Consider the following 18196-nt stretch of genomic DNA (forward strand, 5'->3'; position numbering starts at 1 on the left):
AAAAGGGAAAAAAAAGGGAAAAAAGGGAAAATTGGGGGTTAAAAGGGGAAGGAGGAAGGGAAATGGGGAGGGGTTGAAGGGGGGTGCGAGGCTTACCTGAGCGCTCCGGGCTCGGAAACAGCGATCGAAACACAGAAAGTGACAGAAAATGAAGAAAAAGTGATAAAAAAGGGGTAAATTAGGGAGTTAAAAGGGAAAAAAAGGGAAAAAAGGGAAAATTGGGGGGTTAAAAGGGGAAAAAAAGAGAGGAAAAGGGAAAAGAGGAATAAAAAGGGGGGGGGGGGGGGAAGTACCTCCACAAAATGGCCGCCGCCGCCATCTTGTGCCTCACGGACCGGGACCTGCGGGACAAGGCGAGAGCTCGGCACCGGGACCGGGGACCGGGACCGGGAACCGGGGACGGGGACGGGGACGGGGGACGGGGACCGGGGACGGGGACGGGGACCCCCCCGGAGGCCGCTGTACGAGCCCGTGAAATCCGCGCTGCCTCCCCGCTGCGGGCAGCGCGAGCGAAGCCACCGAGCCGCCGCTGTCCCCTTTTTGCTCTGCGACGCCGCTAAAAGCCCGGCGCCCGCGGCTGGCGGCGGCGGGAGGAACGCGGGTCGCCCCCCGGAGCCCTCCCCGGTTCCCCCCCCCCCCCTCCGCCCCCCATCCGCACCCTTCGGCGTCCCGCCGCCGACTGAGCTCCCCCCGCCGCCCGCCGCCGCCAGCCCCGCCCCCCGCGGCGCGCTATTGGCTGAGGGGGGTGGGGCGGCGGGGACGGCGAAGGGGATTGGCTGAGGGGCGGGAGGGGGCGTGGCTTGTAGGGGGTGCGGGGAGGGAGGGGGAGGGGGTGAGGAGGGGGCGGGGCTTAGAGGGCGGGGGCGGGGTTTCAGGGGGCGTGGCCTCGTCGTGGGGGCGTGGCTTTGCCGGAAGGGGGCGTGGTTTGTGCACAAGGGGGCGGGGCTTCCGGGATCCCCTGCCCCATGGATCCTGCCCCATAGATCCCTGCCCCATAGATCCCAGCCCCATAGATCCCTGCCCCATAGATCCCTGCCCCATGGATCCTGCCCCATAGATCCCTGCCCCATAGATCCCAGCCCCATAGATCCCAGCCCCATAGATCCCTGCCCCATAGATCCTGCCCCATAGACCCTGCCCCATAGATCCCTGCCCCATAGATCCCCTGACCCATACATCCCTGCCCCATAGATCCAGCCCCATAGATCCTGCCCCATAGATCCCTGCCCCATAGATCCTGCCCCATAGATCCCTGCCCCATAGATCCTGCCCCAAACTTGGGGGTCCCAACCCAGTGACCCCAGCCCCACAAGTGACCCCAGCCCCACAAGTGACCCCTGCCCCACAAGTGACCCCTGACCCACAAGTGACCCCAGCCCCATAAGTGACCCCAGCCCCACAAGTGACCCCAGCCCCACAAGTGACCCCAGCCCCATAAGTGACCCCTGCCCCACAAGTGACCCCAGCCCCACAAGTGACCCCAGCCCCACAAGTGACCCCTGCCCCACAAGTGACCCCTGCCCCACAAGTGACCCCAGACCCACAAGTGACCCCAGCCCCACAAGTGACCCCTGACCCACAAGTGACCCCTGCCCCATAAGTGACCCCAGCCCCACAAGTGACCCCTGCCCCACAAGTGACCCCAGCCCCACAAGTGACCCCAGCCCCATAAGTGACCCCTGCCCCATAAGTGACCCCAGCCCCACAAGTGACCCCAGCCCCACAAGTGACCCCAGCCCCACAAGTGACCCCAGCCCCAATAGTGACCCCTGCCCCACAAGTGACCCCAGCCCCATAAGTAGCCCCTGCCCCACAAGTGACCCCAGCCCCATAAGTGACCCCAGCCCCACAAGTGACCCCTGCCCCATAAGTGACCCCTGACCCATAAGTGACCCCTGCCCCACAAGTGACCCCAGCCCCATAAGTGACCCCAGCCCCACAAGTGACCCCTGCCCCATAAGTGACCCCAGCCCCACAAGTGACCCCTGCCCCACAAGTGACCCCTGCCCCACAAGTGACCCCAGCCCCACAAGTGACCCCTGCCCCACAAGTGACCCCAGCCCCACAAGTGACCCCAGCCCAAGTGACCCCAGCCCCACAAGTGACCCCAGCCCCACAAGTGACCCCTGCCCCACAAGTGACCCCTGACCCACAAGTGACCCCAGCCCCACAAGTGACCCCAGCCCCACAAGTGACCCCAGACCCACAAGTGACCCCAGCCCCACAAGTGACCCCTGACCCACAAGTGACCCCTGCCCCATAAGTGACCCCAGCCCCACAAGTGACCCCTGCCCCACAAGTGACCCCAGCCCCACAAGTGACCCCAGCCCCATAAGTGACCCCTGCCCCATAAGTGACCCCAGCCCCACAAGTGACCCCAGCCCCACAAGTGACCCCAGCCCCACAAGTGACCCCAGCCCCAATAGTGACCCCTGCCCCACAAGTGACCCCAGCCCCATAAGTAGCCCCTGCCCCACAAGTGACCCCAGCCCCATAAGTGACCCCAGCCCCACAAGTGACCCCTGCCCCATAAGTGACCCCTGACCCATAAGTGACCCCTGCCCCACAAGTGACCCCAGCCCCATAAGTGACCCCAGCCCCACAAGTGACCCCTGCCCCATAAGTGACCCCAGCCCCACAAGTGACCCCTGCCCCACAAGTGACCCCTGCCCCACAAGTGACCCCAGCCCCACAAGTGACCCCTGCCCCACAAGTGACCCCAGCCCCACAAGTGACCCCAGCCCAAGTGACCCCAGCCCCACAAGTGACCCCAGCCCCACAAGTGACCCCTGCCCCACAAGTGACCCCTGACCCACAAGTGACCCCAGCCCCACAAGTGACCCCAGCCCCACAAGTGACCCCTGCCCCACAAGTGACCCCAGCCCCACAAGTGACCCCAGCCCAAGTGACCCCAGCCCCACAAGTGACCCCTGCCCCACAAGTGACCCCAGCCCCACAAGTGACCCCTGACCCACAAGTGACCCCAGCCCCACAAGTGACCCCAGCCCCACAAGTGACCCCAGCCCCATAAGTGACCCCTGCCCCACAAGTGACCCCAGCCCCACAAGTGACCCCTGACCCACAAGTGACCCCAGCCCCATAAGTGACCCCTGCCCCACAAGTGACCCCTGCCCCATAAGTGACCCCAGCCCCATAAGTGACCCCTGCCCCACAAGTGACCCCAGCCCCATAAGTGACCCCTGCCCCATAAGTGACCCCTGCCCCACAAGTGACCTCTGCCCCACAAGTGACCCCTGCCCCATAAGTGACCCCAGCCCCATAAGTAGCCCCTGCCCCACAAGTGACCCCAGCCCCATAAGTGACCCCTGCCCCATAAGTGACCCCAGCCCCATAAGTAGCCCCTGCCCCACAAGTGACCCCTGCCCCACAAGTGACCCCTGCCCCAAAAGTGACCCCAGCCCCATAAGTGACCCCTGCCCCATAAGTGACCCCAGCCCCACAAGTGACCCCAGCCCCAATAGTGACCCCTGCCCCACAAGTGACCCCAGCCCCATAAGTAGCCCCTGCCCCACAAGTGACCCCAGCCCCACAAGTGACCCCTGAGCCATAAGTGACCCCTGCCCCACAAGTGACCCCAGCCCCACAAGTGACCCCTGCCCCACAAGTGACCCCTGCCCCACAAGTGACCCCAGCCCCACAAGTGACCCCTGCCCCACAAGTGACCCCAGCCCCACAAGTGACCCCAGCCCCATAAGTGACCCCAGCCCCACAAGTGACCCCAGCCCCACAAGTGACCCCTGCCCCACAAGTGACCCCAGCCCCACAAGTGACCCCAGCCCCATAAGTGACCCCTGCCCCACAAGTGACCCCAGCCCCACAAGTGACCCCTGCCCCATAACTGGACCCTGCCCCACAAGTGACCCCAGCCCCACAAGTGACCCCACAGGGACCCCACGTTGGGGTCGCTGCGGGGTTGGGACGGGGTCAGGGCGCCGGGGCCGAAACGGGGCCGGAAAGGGGGAAATCGGGGAAAAAAGGGGAAATGGGGCCAAAATGGGGAAAAAAAGGGGATAATGGGGACCAAAAGGGGACAATGGGGCCAAAAAGGGGACGAAAAGGGGACAATGGGGTCAAAAAGGGGACAATGGGGATAAAAAGGGGCCAAAAAGGGTCAAAAAGGGGGCACTGGGGCCAAAAAGGGGACAATGGGGACAAAATGGGGACAATGGGGCCAAAATGAGGAAAAAAGGGGACAATGGGGCCAAAAGGGGGAAAAAAGGGGACAATGGGGCCAAAATGGGGAAAAAAGGGGACAATGGGGCCAAAAGGGGGAAAAAAGGGGACAATGGGGCCAAAAGGGGGACAATGGGGCTGAAAAGGGGCCAAAAAGGGGAAAATGGGGATGAAAAGGGGACGTTGGGGCCAAGACGGGGGCAATGGGGCCAAGACGGGGGCAATGGGGCCAAAAAGGGGGCAATGGGGCCAAAAAGGGGGAAATGGGGCCAAAAAGGGGGAAATGGGGCCAAAAAGGGGGAAATGGGGCCAAAAAGGGGGAAATGGGGCCGAAAAGGGGCCAATGGGGCTGAAGAGGGTCCAGGGCCAGGCTCTGCGGGGACACCGGGGGCATCACAAAGACCTCGGCGGCCACCACGAGGGCCTCGGGGGCCACCTTGGCGACCTCGGTGGCCGTTTTGGGGGGCTTTGGTGGCCATCTCGGGGGCTTTGGTGGCCATCATGAAGACCTCGGTGGCCATTCTGATCGCGTTGGCCATCACAAAGACCTTGGTGGCCACCACGAGGACCTTGGTGGCCATTTTAGGGCTCTTGGTGGCCCCCACGAAGACCTCGGTGGCCATTTTAGGGCTCTCGCTGGTCCCCACGAGGACCTCGGTGGCCATTCCGACCTTGTTGGCCATCACGAAGACCTCGATGGCCATCACGGTGTCCTCGGTGGCCACCACGAACACCTCAGTGGCTACCATAAGGATCTTGGTGGCCCCCACGAAGACCTCGGTGGCCATTTTAGGGCTCTCACTGGCCCCCACGAGGCCTTTGGGGGCCGTTCCGCTCTTGGTGGCCACCAGGAGGACCTCGATGGCCATCATGGTGACCTCGGTGGCCATCATGAAGACCATGGTGGCCATCACAAAGACCTCGGTGGCCACCATAAGGATCTTGGTGGCCACCACAAAGACCTCGGTGGCCATTTTAGGGCTCTTGGTGGCCCCCACGAGGATCTTGGTGGCCATCCTGCTCTTGTTGGCCATCATGAAGACCTCGATGGCCAGCATGGTGACCTCGGTGGCCGCCATGAAGACCTCAGTGGCCACCACGAAGACCTCAGTGGCCATTTTAGGGCTCTTGGTGGCCCCCACGAGGACCTTGGTGGCCATTCCGACCTTGGTGGCCACCACGAAGACCTCGGTGGCCATTTTAGGGCTCTTGGTGGCCCCCACGAGGACCTTGGTGGCCATTCCGACCTTGGTGGCCACCACGAAGACCTCGGTGGCCACCACGAAGACCTCGGTGGCCATTTTAGGGCTCTTGGTGGCCCCCACGAGGACCTTGGTGGCCATTCCGACCTTGGTGGCCATCACGAAGACCTCGGTGGCCATTCCCCTCTTGCCGGTGGCCGGGGGGGCGGGGCCTACCCGGTAGGGGCGGGGCACGGGCGGCCAATCGGGGAGCGGCGGGGGGCCGGCACCGGGGGCGTCCCCGTGGCCACCGCCACCAGCGGGGACACGGGGGGGACACGGGGGGGGAACGGGGTCAAGGGGGACAATGGGGGCAATGGGGGCAATGGGGGCAATGGGGACAATGGGGGCAATGGGGACAATGGGGGCAATGGGGACAATGGGGGCAATGGGGGCAATGGGGGCAATGGGGGCAATGGGGGCAATGGGGGCAATGGGGACAATGGGGGCAATGGGGGCAATGGGGGCAATGGGGGCAATGGGGGCAATGGGGACAATGGGGGCAATGGGGGCAATGGGGACAATGGGGGCAATGGGGGCAATGGGGGCAATGGGGCAATGGGGGCAATGGGGGCAATGGGGGCAATGGGGACAATGGGGGCAATGGGGGCAATGGGGACAATGGGGGCAATGGGGGCAATGGGGGCAATGGGGGCAATGGGGGCAATGGGGGCAATGGGGACAATGGGGGCAATGGGGGCAATGGGGACAATGGGGGCAATGGGGGCAATGGGGGCAATGGGGGCAATGGGGCCCTTGGGGCCATTTTGGGGCCATTTTGGGGCCGTTTGGGGCTGTTTTGGGGCCGTTTGGGGCCTTTTGGGGGTCATTTGGGGCTGTTTGGGGCCATTTTGGGGCCATTTGGGGCCATTTTGGGGCCATTTGGGGCCGTTTGGGGCCATTTTGGGGCCATCTTGGGGCCATTTTGGGGCTGTTGAGGCCATTTTGGGTCCATTGGGTCCATTTTGGGTCCATTTGGGGCCATTTGGGGGCCATTTTGGGGCCATTTTGGGGCCGTTTTGGGGCCTTTTGGGTCCCTTTGGGGTCCCCAAATGTCCCCAAAATGTCCCCAATGTCCCCTAAGGGTCCCCAAAATGTCCCCAAATGTCCCCAAAATGACCCCAAAGTCCCCTAAGGGTCCCCCAAATGTCCCCGAAGTGTCCCCAAATGTCCCCAAAATGTCCCCAATGACCCCAAAGTGTCCCCAAAGCGCCCCCAGGTGTCCCCCGGGGGTCCCCACCACCCCCTAAACGTCCCCCCTGCCCCCCCCCCCCGGCGTCCCCAAAACGTCCCCCGGTGTCCCCAAGGTGCCACGGAAGAGGCGGACGCAGGCGGGGCTGGGGGCGGAGCCTTTATTGGGGGCGGGGCCAGCGGGGGCGGGGCCGGCTCAGTCCCGCCACGTCACCTCCACCTCGTCCGTGCGGTACCTGGGGGCGGGGGCATTGTCACCGCGGCGCGGGCGTCATTGTCACCGCGGCATTGTCACCGTGTCACCGTCATTGTCATCGCGTCATTGTCATTGTCACCGTGTCGTTGTCACCGTGTCGTTGTCACCGTCATCGTCATTGTGTCATCGTCATTGTCATTGTGTCATCGTCATCGTCACCGTGTCATTGTCATCGTCATTGTCACCGTGTCATCGTCATTGTCATCGCGTCATTGGCATTGTCATCACTGCCACCATGTCATTGTCACCGTGTCATTGTCATCGTGTCATTGTCATTGGCACCGTGTCATCATCCTTGTCACCGTGTCATTGTCATCACGTCATTGTCATTGTCACCATCATTGTCATTGTGTCATCGTCACTGTCACCGTGTCATTGTCACCATGTCATTGTCATCATGTCATTGTCACCGTGTCATTGTCATCGTGTCACCGTCGCTGCGTCATCGTCACCACGATGTCCCCACCCCTCGGGTCCCCTCCGTGTCCCCAACGCCCCCAATGTCCCCAAGGTCCCCCATGTCCCCAAAGTCCCCGATGTCCCCAAGGTCCTTGATGTCCCCAAGATCCCCGATGTCCCCAATGCCCTCGGTGTCCCCAACATCCCCAATGTCCCCAAGGTCCCCCATGTCCCCAAGGTCCTCGACGCCCCCAACACCCCCAACGTCCCCGATGTCCCTGACGTCCCCGATGTCCCCAATGTCCCCAACGCCCCCCACGTCCCCGATGTCCCCAAGGTCCCCCATGTCCCCAAGGTCCTCAACGCCCCCAACACCCCCAACACCCCCAACGTCCCCGATGTCCCCGATGTCCCCAATGTCCCCAACGCCCCCCACGTCCCCGATGTCCCCAAGGTCCCCCATGTCCCCAGGGTCCTCCATGTCCCCAATGCCCTTGGTGTCCCCAACACCCCCAACACCCCCCACGTCCCCGATGTCCCCAACATCCCCGACGCCCCCGACGTCCCCGATGTCCCCAACATCCCCAACGTCCCCGACGTCCCCGATGTCCCCAACACCCCCAACGCCCCCCATGTCCCCCATGCCGCCGACGTCCCCGACGATGTCCCCGCGGACGCCCCCACCTCTGGGTGACCCCGGAGCGGGCGATGTCGGTCACCTGCCCCGTCCGCAGCATCTCCCAGCCGGCCTGGGCGATCATGGCGCCGTTGTCCACGCAGAACCTGGGGACGGGCGGCCGCCACCGTGTCCCCAACGCGTCCCCAATGTGTCCCCACGCGTCCCCGAGCGTCCCCAAATGTCCCCAACGCGTCCCCACCTCTCGTCGCTGGCGCAGAGCCGGGCCCCGCGGGCGGCGCACATCTCCTGCAGCATCTCCTGGAGGCGCTGGTTGCCTGCGGGGACATCGAGGTGGCCGTGTCCCCTCCCACCCCATGTCCCCACCCCCCCCCAGTGTCCCCAACTCACAGCCGACCCCGCCCACCAGCAGCAGCTCGGGCGCCCGGGTCAGGGCCATGGCGCGCTCCGTCACCTCCACCAGCATGGCGAACGCCGTCTCCTGCCACCGACGGGGCCAACGGTGTCCCCAAGGGGCCAACGGTGTCCCCAAGGGGTCACCCGGTGTCCCCAAGGGGCCAACGGTGTCCCCAAGGGGTCACCCGATGACCTTTGGGGTCACCCAATGGCCCTCGGGGTCACCCACGACCCTACGGGGTCGCCCGACCCCGTTGACGTCACCCAACCCCGTTGACGTCACCCGACCCCGTCGACGTCACCCAGCCCTTGGTGGCACCCAACCCTTTGGGGTCACCCAACCTTGAGGGGTCACCCAACCCCTTCATACCCCCAAAACCCACTCAATATCCCCCAAAACCCACTTAATATCCCCCAAAACCCCCCCTAATATACTCCAAAACCCCCATAAGAACCCCAAAAGCTCATGAATGGCCCCCAAAAAAACCTTAAGAACCCTCCAAACCCCTTTAAGAACCCTCAAAATCCCTGAAATTTCCCCCAAATCTCCTTAAAACCCCCCAAATACCCCCAAATCTCCTCAAAACCCCTCAAATACCCCCATAAGAACCCCAAAAGCCCATGAATGGACCCCAAAAAAACCCTTAAGAACCCTCAAAAATCCTTTAAGAATGCTCAGAATCCCTTAAAAGTCCCCCAAATCCCCATAAAAACATCCAAAACCCCCATAAGAACCCCAAAAGCCCATGAATCGACCCCAAAAAACCGCTTAAGAACCCTCAAAAATCCTTTAAGAATAGTCAAAATCCCTTAAAATCCCCCCAAATCTCCTTAAACCCCCCCCAAACGCCCATAAGAACCCCGAAAGTTCATGAATGGACCCCAAAAAACCTTAAGAACCCTCCAAACCCCTTTAAGAACCCTCAAAATCCCTTAAAATTCCCCCGAATCTCCTTAAAACCCCCCAAATACCCCCAAATCTCCTCAAAAACCCTCAAATACCCCCGTAAGAACCCCAAAAGTTCATGGATGGACCCCAAAAAAACCCTTAAGAACCCTCAAAAATCCTTTAAGAATAGTCAAAATCCCTTAAAAGCCCCCAAATCTCCTTAAAACCTCCCAAAACCCCCATAAGAACCCCAAAAGTTCATGGATGGACCCCAAAAAACCCTAAGAACCCTCAAAACCCCTTTAAAAACCCTCAAAATCCCTTAAAATTCCCCCAAATCCCCTTAAAACTCTCCAAAACCCCTTGAAGACCTCCCTCAACCCCCCGTAACTCACCCCAAACCCCCCCCGAAGACCCCCAAAGCCCTTTAAGAACCCCAAAACCCCTTGAAGTCCCCCCAAATCCCCTTAAAAACCCTAAAACCCCCTTAAGAACCCCAAAACCCCATAAACAGCCCCAAAAAGCCCCTTAAGAACCCCAAAACCCCTTAAATTCCTCCCAAAACCCCTTGAAGACCTCCCTCAACCCCCCGTAATCCACCCCAACCCCCCCCGAAGACCCCAAAAGCCCCTTAAGAACCCCAAAACCCCTTGAAATCCCCCCAAAACCCTCAAAACCCCTGAAGAACCCCAAAACCCCATAAACAGCCCCCAAAAACCCCTTAAAAACCCCAAAACCCCTTAAATTCCCCCCAAACCCCTTGAAGACCTCCCTCAACCCCCCCATAAATCACCCCAAAACCCCCTGAAGACCCCCCAAAGCCCCTTAAGAACCCCAAAACCCCTTGAAATCCCCCCAAATCCCCTTAAAAACCCTAAAACCCCCTTAAGAGCCCCAAAACCCCATAAACAGCCCCAAAAAGCCCCTTAAGAACCCCAAAACCCCTTAAATTCCTCCCAAAACCCCTTGATGACCTCCCTCAACCCCCCGTAATCCACCCCAACCCCCCCCGAAGACCCCAAAAGCCCCTTAAGTACCCCAAAACCCCCTGAAATCCCCCCAAATCCCCTCAAAACCCCTTAAGAACCCCAAAACCCCATAAACAGCCCCAAAAAGCCCCTAAAAACCCCAAAACCCCTTAAATTCCCCCCAAAACCCGCTGAAGACCTCCCTCAACCCCCCGTAACCCACCCCAATCCCCCCCCGAGGACCCCAAAAGCCCCTTACGAACCCCAAAACCCCATAAAACCCCCCCAAAACCCCGTAATTCCCCCCCCCCCGGCCCTTTAATATCCCCCCCGCTTCCCCCCAAAACCCCAAAATCGCCGGAATTCGCCCCAAAACCGCCCCCTACCTGCAGGGAGAAGCAGAGGTCCTCCGCGGTGGCCTCGCCGGTGGCCAGGAGCCGGGGGGCCACCGCCTTTGGGGTGGGGGGGACACGGGGGACGGTGACCGGGGGCCCCTCGGGGACATCGGGGTCCCCTTGGGGACATCTTGGGGGTTTTGGGGTCTTGATGACGTCATCACCCCTTTTGGGGACTTTGGGGGCCTTTTGAGGACTTTGAGGGCCTTTTGGGGGATTTGGGGGCCTTTTGGGGTCTTTGGGGACATCTTGGGGACATCGGGGACCCCTTGGGGACATCGGGGACCTCTTGGGGACGTCGGGGTCTTCGTGGGGACGTTGGGGACATCTTGGGGGCTTTGGGGTCTTGATGACGTCACCACCCTTTTGGGGATGCTCCGGTCCTTTTGGGGACTTTGGGGGCCTTTTGGGGTCTTTGGGGGCATTTTGGGGTCTTTGGGGGCCTTTTGGGGTCTTTGGGGACATCTTGGGGACATTGGGGACCTCTTGGGGACATCGGGGACCTCTTGGGGACATCGGGGTCTTCGTGGGGACGTTGGGGACATCTTGGGGGCTTTGGGGTCTTGATGATGTCACCACCCTTTTGGGGTCTTTGGGGACATCTTGGGGACTTTGGGGACCTTTTGGGGTTTTTGGGGGCATTTTGGGGTCTTCGGGGACATCGGGGACCCCTTGGGGACATCGGGGACCCCTTGGGGACATCGTGACCCTATAAGGGACATCGGGGTCTTCACGGGGACGTTGGGGACATCTTGGGGGCTTTGGGGTCTTGATGACGTCATCACCCTTTTGGGGACTTTGGGGGCCTTTTGGGGACTTTGGGGGCCTTTTGGGGACTTTGGGGACCTTTTGGGGTCTTCGGGGACCCCTTGGGGTCATCGGGGACCTCACCTCGACGTGCGACAGCAGCCCCGAGAAGGAGACGTCCATGCCCTTCACCACGTAGGGCAGCTCCACCAGCTTGGTCCCCCTGCGGCCATTTTGGGTCCGTTTTGGGCCGTTTTGGGCCATTTGGGGCCATTCTGGACCATTTTGGTCCACTTTGGGCCATTTTGGCCCATATTGGACCATTTGGGGCCATTTTGGGTCATTTTGGTCCATTTTGGGGCCATTTTGGTCCATTTTGGTCCATTTTGGGTCATTTTGGTCCATTTTGGGGCAATTTTGGTCCATTTTGAGGCAATTTTGGTCCATTTTGGTCCATTTTGGTCCATTTTGGACCATTTGGGTCCATTTTGGGCCATTTTGGGCCATTTTGGGTCCATTTTGGCCCATTGTGGGGACATTTTGGGTCGTTTGGGTCCATTTTGGTCCATTTGGGGCCATTTTGGACCATTTGGTGCCATTTTAGTCCATTTTGGGCCATTTTGGTCCATTTTGGGGCATTCTGGGGCATTTTGGTCCACATTGGGCCATTATGGTCCATTTTGGGTCCATTTTGGGTCATTTTGGTCCATTTTGGTCCATGTGGGGCCATTTTGGAACATTTTGGTCCATTTTGGTCCATTTTGGGTCATTTTGGTCCATTTTGGGGCAATTTTGGTCCATTTTGGGTCCATTTTTGGCCATTTAGGTCCATTCTGGTCCATTTTGGTCCACTTTGGGCCATTTTGGTCCATATTGGACCATTTTGAGCCATTTTGGGCCATTTTGGGTCCATTTTGGTGCATTTTGGGGCCATTTTGGTCCATTTTGGTCCATTTTGAGCCATTTGGGGCCATTTTGGTCCACTTTGGGGCCATTTTGGTACAATTTGGTCCATTTTGGGCCATTTTGGACCATTTTGGGCCATTTTGGGGTCAATTTGGTCCATTCGGGGTCAATTTTGGTCCATTTGGGGCCATTTGGGGTCATTTTGGGCCATTTGGGGTCCATTTTGGGCAATTTTGGGTCCATTTTGGTCCATTTTCGGTCCATATTGGACCATTTTGGGCCATTTTGGTCCATTTTGGTCCACTTTGGGCCTTTTTGGGTCCATTTTGGTCCACTTTGGGCCATTTTGGGTTCATTTTGGTCCATTTTGGCGCCATTTTCATCCATTTTGGGCCATTTTGGACCATTTTGGGCAATTTTGGGTCCATTTAGGTCCACTTTGGGCCATTTTGGGCCAATTTGGTCCATTTTGGGCCATTTGGGGACATCTTGGGACCATTTTGGTCCATTTTGGACCATTTTGGGCAATTTTGGGTCCATTTTGGTCCACTTTTGTCCATTTGGGGCCATTTTGGGTCCATTTTGGCCCATTTTGGTCCATTTTGGGTCCATTTTGGCCCATTTTGGTCCCACTTGGGGCCATTTGGGGCCGCCTCGCTCACCTCTTGGCCAGCTGCTCGATGTTGTAGCCGGGGCTGGGGTCGTTGGAGATCTGCGGGGGACACACACGCGTGTGACACGCCAAGGACACGCCAAGGCCACGCCAAGGACACGCGCGGGACGCCCCCCACCTTGAGCGCGCGGGCGAAGCGGTCCAGGCAGTTGCCCACGGCGATGTCCAGCGTCTCGCCGAAGATGCGGTAGCGCCGGCGCGAGAAGGCGATGACCTGCGGGGTGCGGGGGGGCGCCACGATGGCTCGCGACAGCCCATAATATCGCGACATATCGCGATATAACGCCGATATCGCCCGATATCGCCCGATATTGCCCGATCTCGCGCGATATCGCGACGGGGGGGGGCGTACCTGGGTGTTGCCGCCGCTGACGTAGAGCACGAGGGGGTCGCGGGCGCGGGCCAGCAGGCGCCCCATCTCGATGTGCCCCACGCAGTGGTTGACGCCCAGCAGGGGCCGCCCCCAGAGCTGCGCCAGCGTCCGCGCCACCACCGCCACCACCGCCAGCGGCGCCCCCATGCCGGGGCCTGCGGGGGGGGGGCACGACACGCTAAGGGCACGCGAAGGGCACGCGAAGGGCACGCGAAGGGCAAGGAGCGGTAGGGAAGCGCTGGACACGCTAAGAACACGCTAAGGGGAGAGTAAGGACACGCTAAGGAGGTCGTTGGGAGGGAGAACACGCTAAGGACACGCTAAGGGGAGAGTAAGGACACGCTAAGGAGGTCGTTGGGAGGGAGAACACGCTAAGGACACGCTAAGGGGAGGTTAAGGACACGCTAAGGACAGGGTAAGGAGGTCGTTGGGAGGGAGAACACGCTAAGGACACGCTAAGGACATGTTAAAGACACGCTAAGGACACGTTAAAGGGGTCGTTGGGAGGGAGAACACGCTAAAGACACGCTAAGGGGAGAGTAAGGACACGCTAAGGAGGTCGTTGGGAGGGAGAACACGCTAAGGACACGCTAAGGGGAGGCTAACGACATGCTAAGGACACGCTAAGGAGGTCGTTGGGAGGGAGAACACGCTAAGGACACGCTAAGGACATGTTAAAGACACGCTAAGGACACGTTAAAGGGGTCGTTGGGAGGGAGAACAAGCTAAGGACATGTTAAAGACATGCTAAGGACACGTTAAAGGGGTCGTTGGGAGGGAGAACATGCTAAGAACATGCTAGGGGGAGGGTAAGGACACGCTAAGGAGGTCATTGGGAGGGAGAACATGCTAAGGACACGCTAAGTAGGTCGTGGGGAGGGAGAACACGCTAAGGACACGCTAAGGGGAGAGTAAGGACACGCTAAGGACACGCTAAGGAGGTCGTTGGGAGGGAGAACACGCTAAGGACACGCTAAGGGGAGAGTAAGGACACGCTAAGGAGGTCGTTGGGAGGGAGAACATGCTAAGGACACGCTAAGGGGAGGCTAACGACACGCTAAGGACACGCTAAGGAGGTCGTTGGGAGGGAGAACACGCTAAGGACACGCTAAGGACATGTTAAAGACACGCTAAGGACACGTTAAAGGGGTCGTTGGAGGGAGAACACGCTAAGGACATGTTAAAGACATGCTAAGGACACGTTAAAGGGGTCGTTGGGAGGGAGAACACGCTAAGAACACGCTAAGGGGAGGGTAAGGACACGCTAAGGAGGTCATTGGGAGGGAGAACATGCTAAGGACACGCTAAGGAGGTCGTGAGGAGGGAGAACACGCTAAGAACATGCTAAGGACATGGTAAAGACACGCTAAGGACACACTAAAGGGGTTGTTGGGAGGGAGAACACGCTAAGAACACACTAAGGGGAGGTTAAGGACACGCTAAGGAGGTCATTGGGAGGGAGAACACGCTAAGGACACGCTAAGGGTGGATTAAGGACACGCTACGGGCACGCCCTGAGGTCGGTGTGAGGGGGGACACGCTAAGAACACGCTAAGAGCTGATGAAAAACACGCGACGGGCACGGGAGGGACACAGTAAGCACACGCTAAGGAGATATTAAGCACACGCTAAGGACATGATAAGGACATGCTAAGGACGTGCTTGGGGCAAGGTAAGGACATGCTAAGGACATGTTAAGGAGACATTAAGGACGTGCTAAGGACATGCTAAGGACATGCTAAGGACATGTTAGGGACCTGCTAAGGACACACTAAAGCAATACTTAGGACACGTTAAGCACATGTTAAAGACATGCTAAGGACATGTTAAGGGCATGTTAAGGACAACCTAAGGACATACAAAGGACTCGCTAAGGGCATATAAAGCACATGCTAAGGACATGCTAAGGACTTGTTACGGACATGTTAAGGACATGCTAAGGACATGCTTAGGGCAACCTGGGGACACAGTGAAGACACTGAAAGGACATGCAAAGGGCACATGTTAAGGACATGCTAAGCTCAACCTAAGTCCATAGTAAGGACTTACTAAGGACATACAAAGGACATGTTAAGGACACGCTAAGGACAGGGTAAAGTCATGCCAAGGGCATGCTTAGGACAACCTGAGAACACGCTAAGGACAGATTAAAGACACATTAAAGACACGCTAAGGACACACTGAGGACATGCTAAGGGCACGCTAAGGCCATGTTATGGACATGCTTAGGACAAGCTGAGGACATGTTAAGGGCACGCTTGGGACAACCTAAAGACATGCTAAGGACCCATTAAAGACACGTTAAGGACACGCTAAGACCATGTTAAGGACACGCTAAGGACAACCTAAGGACACGCTAAGGACATGCTAAGGCTATGTTAAGGACATGCTAAGGACAACCTAAGGACATACAAAGGACACGTTAAAGACACGGTAAGGACAGGTTAAGGACACGCTGAGGGCACGCTAAGGGCACGCTTAGGACAACCTAAGGACATACAAAGGACACGTTAAAGACATGGTAAGGCCATGCTAAGGACACGTTAAGGACAGATTAAAGACACGCTAAGGACACGCTGAGGCCATGTTAAGGACACGCTAAGGGTATGCTTAGGACAAACTCAGGACATACAAAGGACACATTAAAGACACGGTAAGGACAGGTTAAGGCCATGCTAAGAACATGCTAAGGACATGCAAAGGACACACTGAGGACATGTTAAGGACACGTTAAGGACATGCTAAGGACAACCTCAGGACATACAAAGGACACGTTAAAGAGACATCAAGGACACGCTAAGGACACACTGAAAACATGCTAAGGACACGCTAAGGACACACTGAGGACAACCTCAGGACATGCCAAAGACACATTAAAGACACGGCAAGGACAGGTTAAGGCCATGCTGAGAACATGCTAAGGACACGCTAAGGACATGTTAAGGACATGCTAAGGGCACGCTTAGGACAAGCCAAGGACATGCTAAGGACACGTTAAGGACAGGTTGAGACCATGCTAAGAACATCCTAAGGACGCGCTAAGGCTGTGCTAAGGCCATGCTAAGGACACGCCAAGGCCACACTAAGGCCATGCTTAGGACAACCTAAGAACACGCTAAGGACAGGTTAAAGACACGCTAAGGACATGCTAAGGACACGCTAAGGGCACGCTTAGGACAACCTAACGACATACAAAGAACACGTTAAAGACATGCTAAGGACAGGTTAAGGCCATGCTAAGGACACACCGAGGACACGGTAAGGACACGTTAAGGACACGCTAAGGACACGTTAAGGACACGCTAAGGCCCCGCCAAGGCCCGGCACTGACCGCGGGTGAAGGCGACGGCGTCGACGTCGCGGGGCCGCAGCCCGGCCTCCTGCAGGGCCTCGGCCACCAGCCCCAGCACCGCCCCCCGGTGGTGCCGCCCCGTGGGGCCGGGGGCGAAGCCTGGGGGGGGGGAGAGGGGGTCAGAGGTCACCGCGGGGTCACGGGGAGGTCAAGGGTCACGGGGAGGTCAAGGGTCACGGGGGGTGGGGGTCCCTTGGGGGTCGGGGGGCTGGCGGGGGCGGGGTGAGGACTGGGGGGGAAGAGGTCACGGGGAGGGTAGGGGTCACGGGAGGGGTCAGGGGTCACGGGGGGGTCAAGGGTCATGGGCTGGGGTCATTGGGGTCACGGGGAGGTCAGGGGTCGCGGGGAGGTCAAGGGTCACAGGGGTGGGGGTCAGGGGGGCTGGGGGTGAAGAACAGGGGGAAGGGGTCACGGGGGGCAGGGGTCGCGGGAGGGGTCAGGGGTCACGGGGGGGTCAAGGGTCATGGGCTGGGGTCATTGGGGTCACGGGGAGGTCAGGGGTCGCGGGGAGGTCAGGGGTCATGGGCTGGGGTCATGGGGAGGTCAGTGGTCACGAGGAGGTCAGGGGTCACGGGGGGTGGGGGTCAGGGGGGCCGGGGGTGAAGAATGGGGGGAAGAGGTCACAGGGGGGTCAGAGGTCACAGGGGGGTCAGGGGTCACCACGGGGTCAGGGGTCACGTGGGGTCAGGGGTGGGTGGCAGGGTGAGGGGTCATGGAGGGGGAGGGGCGAGGGGGGGAGGGTTTTTTGGGGGGGGAAGCTGGGCGGTGACATCACCGGGGTGTGTGATGATGTCATAGGGCGGGGCGGTGACATCATCGGGGCGGTGACGTCATACGGGGTGATGACGTCCTGGGAGGGGGTGATGATGTCATACAGGGGGCGGTGACGTCATAGGAGGGGGTGAGGGGGGTAAAAGGGGGCGGGGCATGGAGGGGATGGCACGGAGGGGGCGGGGCCTGGGGGAGTGACATCACGGGGGGAGGGGCTCCCGGGGTGACGTCATGCAGGGGGCCAGTGACGTCATAGGGGGAGGGGCGCGGTGATGTCATAAGGGGGAGGGGCCTGGGGGAGAGGAAGCGACTTCGGGGGGAGGGGCTATGGGGGGAGTGACGTCACGGGGGCGGGGCCTAAGGGGCGTGACGTCACTGGGGCGGAGTTTAGGGGGCGTGACGTCACGGGGAGGGGGTGGTTCCGGGGTGGTGGCGTCATTAGGAGGGCTTGGGGGGGCAGTGACGTCACCGGCCACCCGGCGGGGGTGGGTCGAGGGGGGAGGGGTCCAGCCCCGTGACGTCACTTCCGCTCACCGTGCCCCGGCGGCGTGACGTAGGTGGCGCGGCGGTTGCTGAGCACGCGCCCGTCGCGCACCAGCCCCGCCCCCACCTTGTTGGCCGAGCCCTCCAGCCCCAGCACCGTCGGCATCGCTGACGTCACCGCCGACGTCACCGCCGACGTCACCGCCGCCGCCGCCGCCTCCCCTCCTCCTCCCGCCGCCGCCGCCGCCGCCTCCCCCGCGCCGCTGCGCTTCCGCTTCCGGCCCGCGCGGGCTCACTTCCGGTACCTCCGCCCGGCGTCACTTCC

The 18196-nt window shown here is 59.8% G+C and overlaps 2 protein-coding genes across 2 annotated transcripts; both read right to left on the reverse strand.

Annotated features, from left to right (window-relative positions):
• Window positions 1-3994: 3994 nt before the first annotated feature.
• Window positions 3995-5333, reverse strand: LOC310888410 (uncharacterized protein). The gene is made up of 2 exons (XM_083815043.1): window positions 4806-5333; window positions 3995-4763 (listed from the first exon to the last, which is right to left on the reverse strand). Exons 1-2 carry the CDS (start codon window positions 5310-5312, stop codon window positions 4092-4094), a joined length of 1179 nt encoding a protein of 392 aa, XP_083671169.1. The 5' UTR covers window positions 5313-5333; the 3' UTR covers window positions 3995-4091.
• Window positions 5334-6772: 1439 nt separating this feature from the next.
• OSGEP (O-sialoglycoprotein endopeptidase) lies at window positions 6773-18177 on the reverse strand. Its single transcript, XM_083814995.1, has 11 exons — window positions 17923-18177; window positions 16597-16716; window positions 13245-13420; window positions 13011-13106; window positions 12882-12931; window positions 11458-11536; window positions 10558-10623; window positions 8309-8399; window positions 8160-8235; window positions 7966-8064; window positions 6773-6862 (listed from the first exon to the last, which is right to left on the reverse strand). Exons 1-11 carry the CDS (start codon window positions 18035-18037, stop codon window positions 6823-6825), a joined length of 1008 nt encoding a protein of 335 aa, XP_083671121.1. The 5' UTR covers window positions 18038-18177; the 3' UTR covers window positions 6773-6822.
• Between the last annotated feature and the right edge of the window lie 19 nt (window positions 18178-18196).

This window comes from Anser anser (assembly GCF_964211835.1).
Source record: "Anser anser genome assembly, chromosome: 34".
Lineage (NCBI taxonomy): Eukaryota > Metazoa > Chordata > Aves > Anseriformes > Anatidae > Anser > Anser anser.